Below are 23,314 nucleotides of genomic sequence, written 5' to 3' on the forward strand. Positions count from 1 at the left end.
TTTTTTGACTTAGAGGTGGGAGTGATTATTAGGTTAACCTGAGCTGTCCATGAGGGTGATTGTATTCTCATATTTCCAGTAAATATAAAACATATATAAAAAGACATTCCCTAGTGTGACACAGGGCCAGCAGTGCCTTCCTGATACAGAATGGCCTAAAAACCCTGATTACCACACAGCCTTTCTGCTGATGGGGGCAGAATAACTACATTTTTTGGGCATGGTATGAATGTAGTTAAAAAAACAAAATCACAATGTCGCCCAATTTCTTGGTATTAAAACTAGTATGTGAGAAATTGTTCGGCCTAAGGAAAATAAACCGTTTTATTTCTTTTTTTAGTGCACCAGATAATAAAATCAATAAAAAAAGCCTTCTTGAGACAACCTATCTATTAATAAAGCATAAGAGTCATGTTTTCTACCCTTTTGTTGTTGCCCTGCGCATAACATCAGTGTTTGCGCATTTCCAGTTTCTTTTTTCTTTAAAAGTGGGTCTCATGTGACTTTAATTTCCTCTAAAAAATAAAAAGGAAATCCCAGTGTTATAGCTCCCCTCCCTTGTGCAGTGCCCTAAATTTCAGGAATTGTTTGATTTGATGCTTTGTAAGACAAACTCAAACTGGAAGGCCACCCAGCTTGTCAGAACCAACATGCCACCTTTTTTTTAAGTTTAATCTGCCCTTTGGTCTGTTTAGTTCAGTTTATTGGGATGAGAATTGCTGCCCCTTATTTAAATCAATGTAATAATAGTGAACAGAATGACTACCGTATTCCTTCAAATTTAAGACGCAGCCCAAATTTACCACCCTCAATTTGAGGAACAAATAAAACATCAAATAAAAATAAGATACAACCTGAATTATGCTGTTGTATTGTTCAAAACTGACACGAAACAGTGTTGTTGTAGATTAACCACAGAGCTTGTTTATTGTGCTGCGCACTGTATAATACTTAAGATGGCGTCTCTGTCGTACACACACCACTCCCTCACTTACGGCATCACACATCCTGGCAACAGCAAGCACGACAGAACACTACACAGCATCAGACAACATGTAACCCAGCAACCACAACACCACTGAACATTGCTTGGCATGTTGAAAAATACGGGGGTCTGATCAGCATTTTTTATCTGTCCAAGTTGGTAGTTTGTTAGAAATGCTGAAATTGTAAACGTTTCTCTTGGTATTCCTCAGGAAGCTTGGTTTGTTTTTTCTCAGGAGCGTCAAGTTGACGTTGCTGCTTGTGTATTTGGGCAGACGCCTTTGTTGTCTTTTCTCGGCAGTCAGTCACGTTGCTGTTTGCGTACTTGGGTAGTAACGTCTTTTGTTGGCGATTTTAATACACACATCACTATACCGTACTCGAATTTAAGACGCAGGCTATTTTTGAGAAGCAAAAAATGGTTAAAAAAGCGCGTCTTAAATTCAAAGGAATACAGTAATCATTGCAACTGGCTGACCCTGGTAATTGAAGAGATGGCACATTCTTTATTAATTACATCATGTATTGTTTTGGGCTCCCAGCTATTTCACTTTAGAATTACCATAGTGTTAAAGATTGGGGGTCCTATTCCGATAAGATTTTTACTCATTCATGAAACTGTTCTAGACTGTTACTGTTACAGTTTATTTAATATCAAACTTTATTTTATTCATGAAAATAGACTAAATAGGGTCCTATAACAATACATTACCTTTCAAACACTGTAATAAAATAATGGCTTACTGGAAAAGATGTTTTTTTTTTTATTTCTCAAACAAGAATTGCAACACACATACTATAATTCAATTACAGAGGTTTTATAGGTTTAAAATAAGGGATTCTGTATTACATTATGACTGCAACAATTAAGTTTAAATTAAATCTTTATACTGAAGTAACAATATTTTAACCAAATTGTAGCCTTTGCTGTTATAGCGATATGTTTTCAAGTAATAATATTTCAGATTACCCAAATGCTATCCATAATTTAACACCTCACAACAAACACAACTAGCTAACTGAGCTTATATGTTATCGCACACCATAATTAAATACCAGTCCCCATATTTCACTTAAGGCTGGAGGGTTCCATTTCATTAAAAAGTCCATCCCTGCTAGCACCGTCATCGGTTGCTTCGAAAGGTTTAAAAAACAAATCTCGATCCCGCCTTTCTGCCCTGATGCATATTCATCTGTGTAAGATCACCACCGAAACCTTTGATCCTGAACCCAACATCTTTGACGGGTGCAAATTGTTTTAAAAATTGGTGCTAAACAGTTTTGAAAGTTTTGCACCAGAGAGCCTACTGGTGCTAAATGATTAAATAGCACCCTACTCAAGCCCCCTTTACAACTTCTCACACGACACAAACCTTCTCTCCTGTGTATGTGGATGAGTGTGGGTGGGTCATGTGAGTAGTCCAGAGCCAATGAGCTAATGAGAAACTATGGTTGCTTACAGAAAAAAAAATACATGTAATAATAATAATAACAATAAATGAAACATGTCTACTGGTGCCAGAATGTTATGTCGCTTGCGCTATATAAGGTACCCAGGCACTAGAATCTAGCTTCAAATTTGCAACCCTGATCCTTGACATCTCAATTGTTTGAACTGTCGGAGGCAGAGGAGATGGAGCTAGACAGTGACTTGGATGATGACCCCTAATTCTGGTGAGTACCAAACCATTTCTGCTGGTACTCATGTGAGAACCTGATCGTAAGTTATGTGAACCCCTGAGTAAAACATATTTTCCTTGAATCTTTTTTACAATGTGTTTGTGATCTGTGGAATAAGATTTGTCTAATTCTTAAGCATATGAAAAGGCTGTGCATCAACATAATCCTTTTTTTTGTTTGCCACATACTACACAACCAGTCTTTAGCTAAAACAGGCATCTAATTTACATCATAGTTGTACAAATATTAATACTGTATAATATATGCTGTTTCCTGTGACAATTCAGTTACTCATTTGGTATATATATATATCATTTTTAAATGTGTTTTCCCCCACTTTTGTATGAAACTTTCAATCAATGTACAAATGTATCCACTATATATGTCGTGTTTATATGTTTATTGTAGCATTTTTAAAATTCACATTTTCAGTGCATCATTTGCATGATTTTGATTTACATTACTAATATGTGCCTTCATATTCAGTATATCAATGAGGTGAAGTTACTAAAAACAAACAAAAAAGCTCTGGAACTCCTACCTAATGTATTTCTAACCACCCCCACTGCTTTATAGACCTAACAAATTGACAAGTACACCATTGCAAACTGTATTATTTGCTTTGTTAAAAGCAATATTGAATAGTGTTTCTGAACATTGCAATCTACAAACCTAACATTATAATTTTGTGAGTCGTGCACACAATGTCAGTACGTAGTAGAGATTTAGGTGGGAACAATATGTGGGTTGAGGCAACACAGAATCCAGAAAACTGTAATAGGGGATAATCTACTACTGCAAACCCTGGGAAAGGTGGGGGGTTTACTTGGGGATTAAAACTACATTTTATGGGGGATTTGATCACTTTTGTGTCATTTTTGAATAGTTTGGTTTGACTGCAAGATATCTTTGCGACCGCAGACACCACAGGTTCAGATGCAATACACACCACTTTGATTTGGCATGGACCTCCATTTGTTGAAGATTGTGGAACGTGCTATGAAGATTCTTTCTGATAAACCTCCTTTTTTCCCCGTCTTTGTTAATGTTGCAGTTCAATTTAAACACAACATTGTATTTGGTGGATTTGTTGAGGTTCTGCAGCCATAACAATAGGGATTTATCGTCGTTGTTCAGGGAGTAGCTAATGTTTTACAGATATCACTGCATCTCATACCTGCATTGATTGCAAGTATCTCAGTACATAGTGAATTTTAGCTGCAGCTGCTTTTTCTCCAATCAGCCTCAAGAAATCCCTACAGTACCAGTAACTGGCTCTTTCAACAGAACCTCAAAATATAAAGACATTTTTTTTTTTTTTTTTTTTTAATAACAATAAACAACAACAATAACAAGACATCCCATACATAAGTATGTACAACAAGTAATACATTCATTTATAAACTAAACAATATTCTGTAATGCTTTAATGCACTTACGGCCTTCTCAGATTGTAAAGAGGGAGACTGTCTTTTTGTGTGCAAGAAAATGTAGTAAGTTAATTCAGTTTGGGTGACTTGTTCTCAGTTTGGCAATGTGTTGGTGATGTTTGAGCAAAGTTGTAATCAGGAGACCCACTGATTAAATTAAAACAGTGCTAAATCCTTGCAATGTAACTATTAATTAATGTATGTGTTTTTGTACAACAGCCTGTGCTGTACAAAATATGTGGTGTCTCCCTTGAGGCATCTGCTAAAACAAGGTCACAACATACAAGGGGAATCCACTTCATTAGGAACACACCCCAGTATTGTGTGGAATTCAACCTTCAAACCCTGCACGCTTTCCTGGTTGATCCAGCTAGCTCACTGTGTGGATTCACTGTCTTGTTTAGTGTGTGCGTGTTGATGGACGCCTCTCAGATGTCCCAGTTCCCAATCGGTGTCTTTCCCTATCAGTCACCACACGGTATTGACTAGTGATCAGATGTGCTCCCGGTAAGTTTGTCCTTTCTTAAAAGACCCTCATGCCCAGGTTACAGCTGATACTGCTGGTCTTATAGTCAGGTATCTGATCATGTTTTTTCCCAACTGTTATTAACAAACTGTTGTAGGTCATGGCTCTAACATTAGGAACCAAGTAAGTAGCAGAAAGACCGGAACTCTCTAAATCACTGTTTAGACAAACACTTCAGAAAAGGGCAGATCCCAACCGGTCCAGCAGCTCTGGGAAATGTGCTGACACTTACTGTGTATTTTGGTAACAAAATGTGTGGCACACAAAAAAGAAGACAGTTTTAGATATATGGACAAGGTGGAAAGTCTAATAAAGTAATCAATTGGCTGCTTAAATGACCAATACATGTAAAGTGATTTTAAAACCTCTGTTTATAAAAGGTATTATATACACTTTGTTTTATGCACCATTTAGAAATATAAATTAAAATCAGACTAACTAAACACATGTTGAGTAACATTGCAACTTTCTGCACAGGGTGCTTATATTGCAGTCAACTGTCAACACAAATGCACTATATTTGGACAAATACAGTAACATTTAAAAATGACTACAACAATATAGCTTACAAATACTTCCTATACCATATGGTTTTAGTGCCACAAGAGTAGAGTCCCAGGCTGTACATTTCATACAGGTACAGACAGCTCCACTGTGATGCAATTGAACATTTTTTGTTTTGTTACCCTGATTTTAAAATTTGTTACCCTGAAAGATAATTTCTAGGCAAGATCGACAAATAAAGAAAACAAACATTTCCTGCAAGTTTTGTTTAAAAAAAAAAAAAAAAAAAATCCTTGTCTTGGTTTATCGATTTCCTTGGCCAACACTAGCAACATTCTCAGCTTTATGTCACAGTAAGAGCATAATCACATTATGCTCAAGTGGCCATATTACAATGAATTTAATTGTAGAAGTCTCCGTCCCACCAGCAAAACATATCTAGTCTTCTTTATGTCTTCTGTCGAATCGTTCTAATAGGGCCCGGAAGATGTTTCCTGGTATCATTTGGTGTCTGTCTATTAGAGACTGCACAGCTAGTTTTACCTGAAATTGAAGGAACAAGTATGTCATTGACACAGATATATATCTCTGCCACAGCTCTGAAAACAAAATAAGCATGTCAGGATCAGCAACATTAAAAAGTGTCAGCTCTTCTTGTCCCCAGATTCTGTACAGTAAATAAATAAAAAAAGTATCTTACCTTATCTGCTAGTTCCGCTGCAGTTAGGTTAGGGTCATGTGCAATAGGATCACCCAAGTAAGTGCGAAATTTGACTGGAAACCCTCCATATATGGGAACGATTGGTAATCGAAATTTTTCATAAACCCATCGATACAACTCTGTTTAAAATATATATATAAGAAAATGAATACATCAGTACGGTATATACTGTAGTTGGTATCATTTTTTACACTAGTATTATAAACGAATTGTTCCAAAATGTGTGTGCATTGCTATACTAAACCAAACCTTATTGTACAGTATGCATTTATTTCATATGGTATGGTCAATATTAACATCCTTTTGATATCATCAAGCAGGTCATTTTTTTATATTAAAGTGTTTACAAACTGATGTTTGCAATAAAAGGCACATATCTATATTATGTTTTGAAGAAAAATAAGTATAATCATTAAAAAGGTAATTACATAACTGTATTGAACTGTCCTTCTGATACATTGATTCATAAGTATACTTCTGAAAAGGATTTAAAACAAACACAGCATAAGTTACTTACTTATGCTTCCAAGTGACCGAAATCCTTCTCGAACATTTTGTGTAAACATAGGAATGATGGGCTAAAAAGAAGGAAGAGAAAACATGCAATCTTATATATAAGTGATACATCAATGCAAGTGTCTTGTTGCAATAATGGACTAGTGTTTCGGTGTCCTTTTCATAATTCAATTCAAACACTACAGTATATGAGCTTTTGAAAGCCTTGGAGGCCCATTCTACTTTTGTCCTTATTAATGTTGTTTGCTTTAAAAATGTAAGTTAATACCCAGTGCAGTACACACGAAAACAGCCATTCAATAAATATTAGAATTTCCATCCTACAAATGGTCAAATCACAAGATGCCGTGTTTAACTACTGTAAAACAAGAAAATCTCACTAGCAAGAGATGTTTGCTAATTTCGCGTTCATTAAAAATCCGCAAAATGAATGTGCCGTGAAATATATTATTCATACATGTGCCGTACATTAAAAGAAAAAGAAGAGCAAACATTTACTGCAGCAAAAATGGTCCTTGAAGGCTTTGCATATACTGGACAGAGGACGGAAGTCATTGCCAGAATCGGTGCGACAAGTATGTTGCGTTCGAGAGAAAAAAAACAGAAAAGGGGGGGGTCTGTTCTGGTTTCTTGTCCTGGGGCCCATGATACCTAAATCCAGCTCTGCTCTTGGGAATCCATCAGTTCCTTAATTTCCCCATTTTGAGAATGCCCTCAATGATTCTGAATTGCAGGGTGATTTTTTTTTGTAAGAACAACTTCATAGCCACATTCACACCTAAACCTCCACCAGTAACAGAGCAGTATTTCCCTTAGATTTACAGACAGTAGGCTCTGTTGTTTTTAGCTCTTAAACAGTTGCAGTTCAAGTTATAGCGAACATGAAATATGCAACTGTTCAAGACCTGAAAACAAGTAAAAAAGTCTAATTAAGCAAATCAGTTTAATTAAGGGTCTAGTTAAGTAATTGAGAGCTTGGTTGGAAGAAAACCAGCAGCCACAGGGGGTCCCCAGGACCGAGTTTGAGAAGCCCTGATCTAAGCAATTATTAAACAATGATGTTAGTACCATGCCCTCCATAGCTGTTAATATAAAATTAGCATCAAGATGACCTCCGTCTACTGTAACATGTGAACATGGATATATCTTCCATATAACTAGCGCAAAACCAAGTTTCATTACAACTGTAAGCAGTTTTCTATATGAAAAACTCTAAAGTGTAACATACATACAGTGCAAGGGGTAAATGTACTGTGGCAGGGCAGATCCCTGCCTGTGTAGTTTGGTGGTGGTTGGCATGGATGGGGTTAATCCCCAGCCACATGTGAAAATGTGGCTGCTCTTTAACAAGGCAATTGGTGCTAATAGGGAACAGCCACATGCTACAAAAAGAGAACCTGAAGCTCCATTAGGGAGAGGACTCCCGGGGAGATGGTAACAGAGAGAAGTGTTTTGTTGGGAAAATGGCTTAGCCGTCACAACCCTTTAGTTTAAAAAAAAAATAAAAAAAAAAAACTAAACAAGTTTAGTCTAGGTCTCCAATAGGCTTTTGTTTTGTGGTTTGTTTGTTTTCTCCCCCCAACCCCCCTACCAACAAACCAACAAAACCGCTCTTTTTAATTTAACCAGGCTGGGCAAAGCCTTCAATGGTTTTACTCATAGCACTTCTCTCTGTTACAAATCCTCTCCCTAATGGAGCTTCAGGTTCTCTTTTTATAGCATGTGGCTGTTCCCTATTAGCACCAATTGCCTCGTAAAGAACAGCCATATTCTCAAATGTATTTTGGTAAGCTGGGGGATTAACCCCATCCTTGCCAACCACCACCAAAATACACACATTTACAGGCAGGGATCTGCCCTGCCACAGTACATACGTCGTATCGTTTTTTGACAGGTGATAAAAACTATAATCAAAGTTGTTGTTTTTTTTCTTAAAGATGAAATCCCTACTACCACCACAAACCAAAATGTTTCAATTAAAACTTTTCTTCTTAAAGATAACAAAATCCAATGTCTCTGTAGCATTTGGAAGAGTGTAGGCCCTAGTCCTAACATGGTTAATAGTGCAACTGAATACTACAGCAAAAAATAACTGGCAGGAAATAAAACCCTTAACCTCATGTCTGATATTCTTCAATTATTACAGGAGTACCACAAGGATAGAATTAAGACTAGATAGAATTATTAGGAGTTTAACTAGACACACCTGCCTCCATTGGATACCATTTTTCTAAAACCAGGTATGGATCCAAGTGCTATGCAACAAGAGTCTTCTTTCCATCCATATTCTAGTTAACTATCTTATACATGTACTTCCACTTACCACTTTGGCATCGATGGCCACTTGGGCAAATCCTTTGCGGTTCCCCCACATAAGGGTATAAGTCTCATCACTGAAAATAGCTTCGCGGGCCCCGCCAGGTGAAATTGCTAACAGGTGGCCATTCTTCAGGGCCCGGACACACTCCTGCTGGGGCCCATGGATGACACTGAACACCTCAAGCAGCAGCTTAAAACCTAGGAGGGAGATGAGAAGTCCTCAGATAACAATGCTTTCTGTTAAACAATTTACCATACTGCAAATGTTCTATAAACAGTTATAAGACAGGAACCACCAGTGAGCTCTGCTCTAAAATAGAGACAATTCATTTTTTATACTTTTTACCTTTTCTGTATAATTATATGCCAAATGGTGTAGTACTTCAGCAACCAATAAGCCCAGCGATCTACTCTCTCAGCATGCAAGAACAGATATCTGTCATGTGTTAATGAAGGAGCTGTGTGTTGGTTTGCTCTGTTCACTGTGGATAACACTACATTTCTATTGGTGATTAGATTTCACTATCGAGGACAATATGGATTATTTCTCAGTGTGTCCAACATATTCTTCACACCAATGACAGTATGCTTCTTGTGCTTCAAGCCTGCAGTCCACACTGCTGTCACTTCAATAGAAAGTGCAATGCAATCTAAAGCAAGCAAGTGTGTTAAGTATTCAATACTCAAAGCAAATAATTCCTGTATAATTAAGCCACTCCTGACTGTTATTATTAGGTGAATGTAGAAAAGTACACAATGGCTCTGTGTTCACTGCAGTACCACCTAAGTATGTTTTGCTGGTGTTGAGAGACATACAGTAGCTTCTTAAAAGAAATGGCCATCAGGCATCTGGGCCCATTCCACTATTATATATTTTAGTCAATGGGTTCTTGAAAGCAAAAAAATAATTAACAATTAAAAATGACCAACAGCACACTATGCATTACAGTGAAGTGCTGGAAACTAGTTCTGAAGTAATTTCCGAGTCCGGTTTTGTAATTTGAAGTACTGTTCTAGTACAATTCCAATAGTTTGTTAATTTCCAGAAGCAATGCTGCAACACTAGGGTGACCAGATTTTCAAAGCTCAAAACCGGGGCATTGATAAGACTAATTAAACCTGTTAAAATAGGCTACTGAATGGTTATTTAAATAGACATTCTCTCACTTAGTATTATCTTTTTTTTTTTAAGAAACTAGCTAATTGTAGTACACTCCCGGGTCTATAATTTGTGGATAATTAGTTTAAGTTGAATGCTCTTGTTAGAAATACCTTTTTAAGCCGCGTTACTATAGTAATTTCTGGAAAGGACCAAATCGTGTTTCAGGTGACCATTTCCTCCCATAAAACAATAATTAGCCCCTTCTCAGCAAAATTTTTTTGCATGTACAGTATTTGAATATGGGACAATTACAGGATCTATTGTATATTATTCACCAACAGATGTGGTCAGAAAATGAAAATATTAAAAAAAAAAAAAACTTACTCAAAGCTGTTGTAGAACATTATTGGGGAGAAAATATAACAATTAATAAAATATAAATAAATAAATAAATAAATCAATAAATCAAATTACCTGGTAATTTAAAGAGAAAGTGATCCGCTACAGAGTGGCATGTCCTTCCCTTCTGAATAATGACGTTTGCTAAGAAGTAGTAGTAGTCTATTGGAATGGCTCCATGATAATACACAATAAGAGCTGGTCCTTTGTCTGGAATCTTTTCCAAGCCATGGATTTCGTAACCTGTTGAGAGTAAAAGAGAACGACACTTAAAATTCCACTCCCTGTTAAACCCCCCAGATTTATTCTGCTGCACGCTGCAACCATGTGTGAAACAGCCATTATCAAAGTCAATGAAGCTGAAACATAACTTTCTAAATACATGATAACAATACGCTTTCAGTCACAACCAATATACCAGTTTATAGAAATGCAAGCAATCAGACTGTACATGCCATGGCAAGGGCAAAATTAGTTTTTAGCAAACCAGAAATGTCATGGTAAAGAATTGCTTGGTTTTTAGCACATTCTTTTCCCTCCTCCATCTGCAAAATGTATGAAGCTTACAGTCGTAACTTGCCATGACTTTAATACTCCAGCCTTCTGTTATACTTTTAGCCACTGCAGTGCTTGCAGAAGCCAGTAACATGCACAATAAGCTCAGGAAGATTTGCTGAAGGAAACAGTGGCAGTAATCTGGGCTGGCTAGTATATTTTGTTAGGGTTTATGTTTTTATTGGGATTGTTTTACAGTAGACATTCCAAGTCTAGTTTGTACTGTAGGGCACACTTTGGTTGCACAGATGATTAAGAATGTGGGGATTGCTTAGGTGACTCTTTAGTGTAGGTTCAGCTGGAGAATATCTGGGCAGATACAGAGCAAACTACAACAGGTTGTGCTCCAATTTGATACAGGAATTTCGTTTTTGGCAACTGCAGATGCACTGATCTAAATTTACCTCAGTTGCTTTAAGATTTCAAGTAATTCCAGAGGCCTCAATTCAAGTATTTAAACTGCACTGCAAAAGTTTGTTGATAAATAAAATTGACATAATTGTTTAAGTCCAAACAAATATTGCTCCTTCTGCCCCCCCCCCCCCCCCCCCCTTAAAAAGGGGAGGAAACTTTCCACTCAACCAAAAGCTTAGTAGATCTGTTGCAATATTATTTTGCAGACATACATATAGTAATACCTTCACATTGGGATTATTGGAACACAATACAAATACAAATACAGCCAACTAAATTCGTTTTCAGGATTTACTATTTAATTAAATGCTGACCATTTACACTACAGTATCCCTTATAAACATTTTGCACCGCCATTTTGCAATTTTCCCATTTAACATAGTTTATCAACCCTTTGCGGTCCATTTATTCAGCGTGTCTCAGGCGCGTCAGGTCCAATTTATTTTCACACGCTCAGTTTATTTTAGACGCGCTGTTTAAAAGTATTTTATTTCACAGTAAAACAGGTTTAAAAGGCACTGCATATCAACAGGACACTCAGTACTGCATCTCCAGCCCCGTCCCACCCCTCGTTCGCTGTTTTTTTCACATACCTCTTGATAGTAGTGCATACCAATAAATCCTCTCCTGATCACTTGTTTTATCACCAAACTCCTCAATAATGTGATCCAAGTCATTATTTTATTATTATTATTATTATTATTATTATTATTATTATTATTATTATTATTATTATTATTTATTTCTTAGCAGACGCCCTTATCCATCAATTGTTGCAAGATATCACATTACTTTTTACATACAATTACCCATTTATACAGTTGGGTTTTTACTGGAGCTGGGTAAAGTACCTTGCTCAAGGGTACAGCAGCAGTGTCCCCCATCGGGGATTGAACCCATGACCCTCCGGTCAAGAGTCCAGAGCCCTAACCACTACTCCACACTGCTGCCCCATATTTTATTACTATAACATCTAAAAAAAGCTCTGCAAATGTCTGTGATATTCTTTGAGCGCTGGATGCAGAAGCAGTTATCTTGTTTGTTTATGTCCGTGTTATCTATGTGATGCCGGGGCTATCTGTATTCATGAGATACGCCCCCTTTTTTTCCGGCTTTTCTCGGCTCCTATCGATCTCACTCGGCCATTGAATGGTTTTCTCGGCTTTTTCCGGAGGAAAAACGACTAGAGACCGTTTTTTTGCGTCTTTTTGATGATGTCGGACAGGGTCCGACATCAGACTGGAAAGGGAAAATAATAATGTCGGACCAGGTCCGACATAGGACCGCAAAGGGTTAATATCCTTTACCATACCTGGGATTTATAATGCTTACCTGTGCTTTATTACACTTTGCTCTACTATGGTAAACTTGTATAATGGATATTACCTATACCATACACCTGTTAGCACCTTTGAGTTTCACGCTGTTGAAATCACCTCCCCTTGTCGCCACCTCCTCATTGTTCTCTTCCGCCTTCCTGGATCCCTTACTCACTTTCTTGATGAGCTTGACTTCTCCTCTCTCCACCCGTTGTTCTATTAGATAACTTCAACATCCACCTCTCCAACCCCAACCACTCTGCTGGATTTCTTCCCCTTCTGTCTCTCCCTGTCCCCCCCACTCACACAGCAGGCCATCAACTGGACCTTGTCTTCACCTGAGTCTGCTTCCCCGCCGCCCTCTTGGTCACTCCTTTATCCTTCTCTGTCACTCTCATCCTTTCCTACTTTGCCGACCACTTCTGTCACCTTCTGTCGAAACCTCTGTTCTCTCTCTTTTCCTCTGCTGCTCTCTCCCACCTCCCCTCTAACGACTCCTTCTCCCAACTCTCCGTAGACTCGGCTACCTCCACCCTCTTCTCCTCCCTCACCTCATGCCTCGACTCCCTTTGCCCCCTCACCTCTCAACCTGCCTGCCCCTCCCTGCCCCAGCCCTGGCTCTCCTCCGTACTCCACTCGGTTCGTACTCCGTTTGGTTTGTACAGAACTGCGCTTTTCTCAAAAGAAATGGAAGAAAACCTCCCAGCTGCCTTGGATCTCTATCGCTCGCTGCTCTTCCTTCTCCTGTACACTCACCTCTGCCAAACACTCCTACTTCCACTCTATCATTCAGTCTTCTACTAACAATCCCTGTAAACTTTTCTCTACCTTCTCCTCCCTCCTTAGCCCTCCCCACTACTCTTCCACATTCAACTGACGACTTTGCCTCCTTCTTCTCCTCCAAAAATCAGACATCTGCAAGATCTTCCACTCCATTCCCCCATCTGACCCTGACATATCCTTCTGTATCTCTACCCGTCTTTCAACCATCTCCTCCTTAATGCACTTGCATCATCTTAAACTCAACCTCTCCAAATCAAACCTCCTTTTCTTCCCGCCTCTTCCTCCCCCACTGCTGATCTCTCTATCTCTATTCTTGAATCCACCACTCTCTCTCCCTCCTCATCCACGATGACCCTCGACCCCTCCCTCTCCTACTCTTAGCACATCTCTACTCTGGAACGCTCCTGTCACTTCTTCCTCAGCAACATATGCATAACTTTCCCCTTTGTCACCAACTACTCAACTCAGCTCCTAGTTTAGGCCCTGGTACTAGCCCGCCTTGGCTACTGCAACTCCCTCCTGGCTGGCCTCCTTGCCTCTGCTATCTTTCTGCTCCAGCTCATCCTAAACTCTGCTGCCCGCCTTGTCTTCCCTTCCTTGTTATTTTCTACTGATTTTAGAACATAAGAACATAAGAAAGTTTACAAACGAGAGGAGGCCATTCGGCACATCTTGCTCGTTTGGTTGTTAGTAGTTTATTGATCCCAGAATCTCATCAAGCAGCTTCTTGAAGGATCCCAGGGTGTCGGCTTCAACAACATTACTGGGGAGTTGTTTCCAGACGCTCACAATTCTCTGTGTAAAAAACTGCCTGCTATTTTCTGTTCTGAATGCCCCTTTATCTAATCACCACTTGTGACCCCTGGTCCTTGTTTCTTTTTTCAGGTCGAAAAAGTCCCCTGGGTCAACATTGTCAATACCTTTTAGAATTTTGAATGCTTGAATCAGATCACCGCATAGTCTTCGTTGTTCAAGACTGAATAGATTCGATTCTTTTAGCCTGTCTGCATACGACATGCCTTTTAAACCCGGGATAATTCTGGTCACACTTCTTTGCACTCTTTCTACAGCAGCAATATCCTTTTTGTAACGAGGTGACCAGAACTGAACACAATATTCTAGATGAGGTCTTACTAATGCATTGTAAAGTTTTAACATTACTTCCCTTGATTTAAATTCAACACTGTTCACAATATATCCGAGCATCTTGTTGGCCTTTTTTACAGCTTCCCCACATTGTCTAGATGAAGATATTTCTGAGTCAACATAAACTCCTAGGTCTTTTTCATAGATTCCTTCAATTTCAGTATCTCCCATATGATATTTATAATGCACATTTTTATTGCCTGCGTGCAGTACCTTACACTTTTCTCTATTAAATGTCATTTGCCATGTGTCTACCTAGTTCTGAATGTTGTCTAGATCATTTTGAATGACCTTTGCTGCTGCAACAGTGTTTGCCACTCCTCCTATTTTTGTGTCGTCTGCAAATTTAACAAGTTTGCTTACTATACCAGAATCTAAGTCATTAATGTAGATTAGGAATAGCAGAGGACCTAATACTGATCCCTGTGGTACACCACTGGTTACCTTGCTCCATTTTGAAGTTTCTCCTCTAATCAGTACTTTCTGTTTTCTACATGTTAACCACTCCCTAATCCATGTGCATGCATTTCCTTGAATCCCTACTGCGTTCAGTTTGAGAATTAATCTTATGCAGGACTTTGTCAAAAGCTTTCTGGAAATCCAAATAAACCATGTCATATGCTTTGCAAATTATCCATTGTCGATGTTGCATCCTCAAACAAATCAAGCAGGTTAGTTAGACACGATCTCCCTTTCCTAAAACCATGCTATCTGTCTCCCAGGATACTGTTACCATATAGGTAATTTTCCATTTTGTATCTTATTATAGTTTCAATAAGTTTACATATAATAGAAGTCAGGCTTATTGGTCTGTAGTTACCTGGTTTGGTTTTTGTCTCCCTTTTTGTGGATCGGTATTACGTTTGCAATTCTCCAGTGTCAGTACAACCCCTGTGTCAAGAGACTGTGTTGCATGATCTTGGTTAGTGGTTTGTAAATAACTTCTTTCATTTCTTTGAGTACTACTGGGAGGATCTCAGGGGTTGTCTCTCACATCCCTGTTCTGTCCTCCCGTCCTCGTCCTCTGCCCTCCCTCCGCTGTTGCTCCTCCAACCCCTCTAACCTCATTTCTCGGCCTCTCCCCCCCTCCCGCACACTCTCTGGTGCACTCTGGAACTGTCACTCTTCGGCTAACAAAGCTGATTTCATCTCTGCCTTTGCCTCCCACCTCTCGCTCGATTTCCTTGCTCTCACTGAAACCTGGCTGTCCCCTGATAACACTGTTACTCCTGCTGCCCTGTCCTCTCTCTACGTCCTGTCCCATACCCCGCGTCTCACCGGACGGGGAGGTGGGACGGGTCTTCTCCTCTCTCCCTCCTTACTCTTTTCTGTCCCCTCCGATCTCACCTCCCTCTCTGTCACTACCTTTGAATTTCATGCAGTCCAACTAACCTCTCCCTGTCAACTCCTGCTCATTGTTCTGTACCGCCCCCCTGGGCCTCTCACTCACTTTCTGGATGAACTCGACTATCTACTCTCCTCCCTCCCCTCTCTGTCTACCCCGACTGTCCTGTTGGGTGACTTCAACATCCATCTCTCCAACCCCAGCCACTCTGCTGGATTCCTCCCTCTCCTTCACTCCTTCGACTTCTGTCTCTCTCCGTCCCCTCCTACCCACAAAGCTGGCCGTCAACTGGACCTCACCTTCTCCAGGGCCTGCTGCCCCTCCAACCTCTCTGTCACCCCCCTGGACCTCTCTGATCACTATTTCATCTCTTTTTCTCTGTCTCTCCCCCCTCTCCCTGCTCCTCCTGCCCCCACTGTCACCTCTCGCCGTAACCTCCGCTCTCTCTCCCCCTCTGTCCTTGCCTCCACTGCTCTCTCTCACCTCCCTCCTATCGACTCCTTTTCACAACTCTCCGTAGACTCTGCTACCTCCACCCTCTTCTCCTCACTCACCTCCTCCCTCGACTCCCTCTGTCCCCTCACCTCCCGACCTGCTCGCCCCTCCCCTCCCCATCCCTGGCTCTTCTCTGTGCTCTGCTCGGCAAGAATCACACTGCGATCTGCTGAAAAGAAATGGAAGAGAACCAAACTCCCTGCTGCCCTAGACCTTTACCGCACTCTTCTCTCCTCCTTCTCCTCTACTCTCTCCTCTGCTAAATGTGCTTATTTCCAATCTGTAATCCAAGCCTCCACTAACAACCCACGTAAACTATTCTCTACCTTCTCCTCCCTCCTAAACCCTCCCCCCCCTCCTCCTCCCTCCTCTATCTCCCCTGACGACTTTGCCTCCTTCTTCTCTTCTAAAATCTCAGATATCCGCAAACTCTTTAACACCTCTCCCTCCCCCGCACCCCCTCCTGCTCCAACCCCTACACCCACTACATCCCCTACTAACTCGCCCTCCCTCTCCACCTTCTTGCCCCTCTCAGACTCTGACCTCTCCTCCCTGCTCCAGGGTCACAAACCCACCACGTGTGCCTTGGACCCCCTCCCCACTCACCTCTTTCAAGCTGCTGCTCCTGCTCTACTCCCCTTCATCTCCTCCCTCCTCAACACCTCTCTACTTTCTGGCATCTTCCCCTCTGCCTTCAAAAAAGCCTCTATCACTCCCCTCCTCAAAAAACCTACCCTCGACCCCACCTCCCTCCAGAGCTACCGTCCTGTCTCCCTCCTACCCTTCCTCTCCAAAACCCTCGAGCGGACTGTACACCGCCAGCTCTCTGCTTTCCTGTCCAACCACTCTCTGCTTGACCCTCTCCAATCTGGCTTCCGCTCTGCTCACTCCACTGAAACCGCCCTTCTGTCTGTCACCAACTCACTTAAGTGTGCCCGAGCTGCCTCTCTCTCCTCTGTCCTAATTCTCCTCGACCTCTCTGCTGCCTTTGACACTGTTGATCACTCTATTCTACTATCATCTCTTGCTGACCTGGGGATCTCTGGCACTGCTCTGGCCTGGTTCTCCTCCTACCTCTCCAACCGCACTTACCAGGTAACCTGGCGTGGAGCAACCTCCACACCTCACCCTCTCTTAACTGGAGTCCCCCAAGGGTCAGTCTTGGGTCCTCTCCTGTTCTCTCTCTACACCCGCTCCCTGGGCCCCCTCATCGCATCCTATGGTTTCTCATACCATTTCTATGCTGATGATGCTCAGATTTTCCTCTCCTTCCCCACCTCTGACTCCACCATCTCCTCCCGTATCTCTACCTGTCTGTCTGCTATTTCCTCCTGGATGCACTCGCATCACCTCAAACTCAACCTCTCTAAATCTGACCTCCTTTTCTTTCCCTCCTCCTCCCCCTCCTCTGATCTCTCTATCTCTGTTCCTCTGGAATCTACCACACTCTCTCCCTCTTCCTCAGCTAAGAACCTTGGAGTCACCCTGGACCCCTGCCTCTCTTATTCCCAGCACATCTCCACTCTGGCACGCACTTGCAGATTCTTCCTGAGCAACATCCGAAGAATCCGACCCTTCCTCACCAACTATGCTACCCAGCTCCTGGTCCAGGCCCTGGTACTCTCCCGTCTAGACTACTGCAACTCCCTCCTGGCTGGCCTCCCTGCGTCCGCCACCCGTCCGCTCCAGCTCATCCAGAACTCTGCTGCTCGCCTGGTGTTCTCTCTACCTCGCTTCGCCCACGCTACTCCACTACTCCGCTCGCTCCACTGGCTCCCGATCACCGCTCGCATCCAGTTCAAGACTCTTGTACTAGCCTACAGATGCCTTGATCAGACTGCACCCAGCTACCTCCAGACCCTCATCTCTCCCTACACCCCCACTCGACCTCTCCGCTCCGCCTGCACTAGAAGACTGGCTCTACCTCCGCTACGCTCCCCTGCCTCCCGAGCCCGCTCCTTCTCCACCCTTGCTCCGCAGTGGTGGAACGACCTTCCTACAGATGTCAGGACTGCCCAGTCCCTGACCACATTCCGGCGCCTCCTTAAGACTCACCTCTTCAAACAGCACCTGTAGAACTCCTCTGTTGTATCCTGGGACACTATCACCCTTCATTTAAATATGCTTTATTTTGCTCTTATCTGCCCCCTATTTTACTGCATTTAATCCTGTACCTCAGAATATTGTAATCTGCCAAGTGTTTAATCTGTAGTATTTTGTACTTAATCATATCCTGATGTAACTATCACTATTTAATCATATCCTGATGTAACTTTCACTATTATCTGCTGTATTATTGAATTGTGGTTTGTCACACTTGAGAATTATTGTATTTCTTGTTCTTACTGTATGACTTATATTGTAACACTTGAATGTATTTGTATTTGCTTGCGATTGTAAGTCGCCCTGGATAAGGGCGTCTGCTAAGAAATAAATAATAATAATAATAATAATCTCATCCGGCCCAGGGGATTTGTTTATTTTAAGAGCTCCTAGTCCCTTTAACACTTCTCCCTCTGTTGTGCTAAAGATATTTAAAACTGGATAGGAACAGGTCGACATTGGGGCATGTTGTCCGTATCCTCCTTTGTAAAAACTTGTGAAAAGTAATAATTTAATATATTTGCCATTTTTTTTTTCTTCGTCTATAATTTTGCCATTTGTATCTCTTAGACATTTAACCTCCTCTTTGAATGTTCTCTTGCTGTTATAATATTGGAAAAAACATTTTGGAATTGGTTTTAGCCCACTTAGCAATGTTCATTTCTATCTCTCTCTTGGCCTTTCTAACTTCCTTTTTGACTTACGTTTGCAGTTCCAAGTACTCTTTCTGTGTACTTTGTTTTTGGTCCCTTTTAAACGCTCTGTAAAGTGCCTTTTTTGCTGAATTTTTTTTTTTATTGATCTATTAAACCATTTCGGCCATTTTGTTTTAGATTTAGATTTGTCTACTTTTGGGATGTAATTATTTTGTGCTTCTAGTACTACATTTTTAAAAAAGCCATCCTTTTTTTGTGGATGTTTTCTCTATTTTACTCCAATCTACTTCTGTTAGTCTCTGTTTCATACCTTCATAGTTTGCTTTTCTAAAATTGTAATCATTACTTTTGGGGGTTTAAAAAACACTTAAAATGAGACCATGTTGTGGTCTGACCCCTGTTTTAGTTATTCTGTCTTCGTTACATGAAAAGACTAAATCAAGGCATGCCTCCCCTCTAGTCAGTGCCTTGACAAATTGCGTTAGGAAGCAGTCATTTGTCATTTCAATTTCGTCAGACCGGGTTTTCCCATTGAAATCCCCCATTAGAAGGCCCAATGCCTTCTCCTTTGCTACACGCATTTCTAATGTCATTGTATAACAGATTATTTTGCTCGGCGTCTGAATTTGGCAGTCTATAGCATGCTCCTATTATTATGCCCTTTGAATTTTTGTCCATTATTCTGACCCATATTGTTTCAGCGTTGTTTTCTTCATCCAGATTTAACACCAGGGCTTCAAGACTATTTCTTATGTATAGCGCTACCCTTCTCCTCTTCTGTCCTGCCTGTCTTTCCTATACAGTGTATACCCAATAATATTATATTCGTCTCCATCACTCTCAGACAACCAAGTTTCTGTAACACCTATCACATCGTAGTTACTTGTTAGTGCAGTAGCTTCAAGTTCTAACATTTTATTTCTGAGACTTCTAGCATTTAGATAAATACATTTAATGGCTGTCTTACCTGAGTTGTTGCCCTTGTTTTGATGTGGTCTCCCCCCTTCCTTTCTAGTTTAAATGCTTCTGAACCTCCTCAAGGATCCTTTCTCCGAGTAGATTAGTTCCCTTTTTGTTTAAGTGCAGTCCGTCCCGTATTGCTAGTTTTACGTCACTCAGTGCTCTAAAATTGATCATGGAGATTTAATTTCTTGCTCATTGTGAAAATAAACCAAGTACGACCCCAAAGCCAAAAAAAATATCTTCTATGTGAGACATGGACTTAAATACGCTGTTTCGGTTGTGCAGATGTTTGATATGATGTGCTTGTACTTTTGAGTTGTATCCAATAGTTTGTCTTTCATTTTAATATTGATGTTGTTTAAAATGTACCGTCATAATGACTGCTGGTGGCGGTTTTAGGTATGAGTATAACCGCGGCGGTTCTAGTGTTAACGTGGTAATTTTTGTGGCGCATATGTAGAATAATATTGTCTGGCATTAGGTTTGAGTACTTGAGTACTCAAAATTTTAAACACTCCAGTACTCGAGCACTAAATTACTCGAAATTCCCACCCATATAGTTGCTATTGTGGTTACTCTATTGCCGTTGACAGCAAACACTATTCTCGATTTTTTTTTTAAGCTTTATTTGCTACTAAATTTAAATAGATAGATAGGACAGCGAGGAAGAAGAATTAGTCTACATTGACAGACAACATTCACAGGGTGTGTACAAGAAAAGGGATTTTCTTTCAACAAGCAGAAAAAAGATAAAATAAACAAGACTATATGTATTTTCCGGCTGATTGATTTGGAAGTGATCAAACATAGTTTAAAAGATAACATTTGAGGTCCTTTACCAGAAATTAAAGCCCTTGTACTGACCAATCAGGTAAAAGGAAATCTCTGATCCACATGGATTAAAACATATTTTAAGAGTGAGGAAGGTCAAATAATTAACAATGAAATTATGCAGTTCCTGTAATTTGGCTACTAACAGGATACATGTTTTGCTTCCTGTTCATGTGGCTCAACCTCTCTTGCAAACTGATTCCTACTGTGCCAATTTCCATTATATAATGATTTATTTATTTTGAAAAACGTTTCCACAATAGCACCCAAATAACTATTATAAAAGGTACTGTAAGCAAGCGTTAATAGTTTAAGAGAGAAAGTGGTTACCGTGCCATATTGTTGCATGCCCATCCCACAAGGTTGCCAGTGTTTTCCTTGCTCCATCCCACAGGTTATAGGAATAGGCCTCTTTTAGCTCATTCTTCCTCTTATACACATGGAGAAAGAGGATGGAAAGGTAAATGAAGACCACAATGAAGAGTGGAAGGATGAAGACGATAGCCAGTGGGGTGAAGACCCACACCAGGTAGTCTAGGTAGCTGAAATAATCCTCCATGTTCCCCAGACCTGTCCACTCCTCCCACAGGTGAATCATGCAGGAGAAATAGTTCACAGATTCCTGTCCCCTGAAGCAGGAGTCATTCCCATGTGGCATTCTGTCGCTGCGGTTTGGGTTGTCTGACACATCGGTCTCAAGGTTTCACTAGCATTGCGACTGCCAATGAACAGATCTGAGGTTAAAAATAAGAAAATGATGATACCAGAGGGAAAAGTGTAAATTACTTTGATTTCAATTTAGTAATAGTTACTACAGTTTTATTTTTACCAATTAGAATGAAGCCCACCTCAGGCTGCTGCAGAGAGAACACAATTCCACCATCTGACAGCCCTGGTGGACTGCAGCTTTATTCCAGCCATCCAAAGAATGCGCCTCATTACATGTCTATACACAATTCATACTGCAGCCCCTGGTGTTTATAGTGGGTCCAGATACAACTGTACTTTCAGTTTTGAATGTAACACTTTATCAAAGAGGAAATGCTATACATTAGGTTAGAACGATAAAAACATAACACCAACAAGTATATCCAAGATATATTTGGAATAATGAGATGCTTCCGACATATTCAAAATTATTCAGCTTTCACCTGCTAACATACCTTATAACATACCTTATATACATAAAATGATAAACTGAATACACTTCAAAGAATAGTGAGTTATATGGCATTTAAGACGACAGTATTTATGATTTTGCTATATGTTGAATTCATGAAATTATAGCCATAGACAGTATAAACCTGTTTATGATGTGTAAATAAGAAATAAGATTCACAGCTTAACTTTCGTCTAGAGATGTCAAGGATCTCTATAATAAAGAACACAAGTCGAGAGCAATTAATGAATCTCAGGTTTAAATGAGGTCTGTGCAAATCTCCAGTATGGAACTTGGAAAGGAACAGGTTGCATACAGCTGATCTCATTATAACAGACTTATGAGATGCACATACTTAAAAAGCTTACAAGACTAAAAAAAATCATAGAAACAAAATCAAAACGACCAACTCTTTGCTTGCATTAAAAATCTCTCTCTCTCTAGATAGGTTAATTTTTGGGCATTAATACTAGATTCTTCCCTGCACATTTTTAATAAAGATAACGATTTTATAGTGGCTGTCCTTAATACATAAAAAAAATCAAAAGAATCTAAAATAACATAAGCCCAATGGGAATTTAGTCGTTTTAAAAGCGTTTTTATTTCAGTAAATGTAACACATTTTCACATAACAACCTCAATCCTTGAAAGAGTTTAATAGCAAAATATAATGCACAAGAACTGAGAATGGATTTTTTTTTGTCTTGATGCAAACATGCCGTATATAACACTTGTGGCTCCTTATGAACAACCTTTATGTTATTTATTTTTTACATTATATTTAGGGCTTCCGGCATTTAAAAAAAAAACACTTTTCAGGAACATGAACAGGTAAACATCAGTTAAAACAACTCTCCTACCCATGTTCCACAATATAAACTAGTAAAAAAAAACTTGAACAGTAATGTAATATTAACAGTACTAACATCAATAAAACAAAACGTTAGTCACAACTTGTGACACTAGTCAAAGACATTTACTCGCCTGAAACCAGGCCAGGCCAAATGAAGGAATCGTGAAAAATAAATGCTGCACTGCACAGTGAACTCCGTTGAAATGAACTTTGTACATCCAAATTAAACATAAAAACTCCCTTTTCACCAACACAGTTTTAAAATGAATAAAGTCTGCTTTGATTGTAGTAAATGCAGACGTATTTTTCGAAGCTGGCAGCAGACACTGACAATCGTTCTGGACGTTGTAAAAAATGTAAGAAGTGTGTGTTTATCAACAACAATCCAGATACAAATTGACGAGGGCAGGCTTCTCGCGCGCATTCCTTCTAGGGGATGTTGGGAAATGGAGTTCAAAATGCCCAGCTAAAAAAAACCCAAAACAAACTACTTGATAAAGTATCTGCGATC

General features: G+C 40.1%; 1 protein-coding gene across 4 annotated transcripts in view; it reads right to left on the reverse strand.

The window, feature by feature from the left end:
* Positions 1-3,041: 3,041 nt before the first annotated feature.
* The window catches only part of LOC117435571 (monoacylglycerol/Diacylglycerol O-acyltransferase-like), a 34,973-nt gene continuing 14,700 nt past the window's right edge, over positions 3,042-23,314 (reverse strand). For 3 of the 4 annotated variants that reach the window (XM_059016955.1, XM_034058867.3, XM_059016951.1), the window contains 6 exons: positions 21,122-21,525; positions 10,257-10,424; positions 8,685-8,878; positions 6,363-6,423; positions 5,825-5,964; positions 3,042-5,667 (listed from right to left, as the gene is read on the reverse strand). In XM_059016955.1, coding sequence (XP_058872938.1) covers positions 5,563-5,667; positions 5,825-5,964; positions 6,363-6,423; positions 8,685-8,878; positions 10,257-10,424; positions 21,122-21,449 — 996 coding nt within the window. In that variant the 5' untranslated portion in view covers positions 21,450-21,525 and the 3' untranslated portion in view covers positions 3,042-5,562. Of the gene's footprint in view, positions 5,668-5,824; positions 5,965-6,362; positions 6,424-8,684; positions 8,879-10,256; positions 10,425-21,121; positions 21,526-21,639; positions 23,264-23,314 lie in introns of those variants that run through there. The other variant, XM_059016956.1, reaches the window with a different exon arrangement.

This window comes from Acipenser ruthenus, chromosome 3 (genome assembly GCF_902713425.1).
Source record: "Acipenser ruthenus chromosome 3, fAciRut3.2 maternal haplotype, whole genome shotgun sequence".
Classification (NCBI taxonomy): Eukaryota; Metazoa; Chordata; class Actinopteri; order Acipenseriformes; family Acipenseridae; genus Acipenser; species Acipenser ruthenus.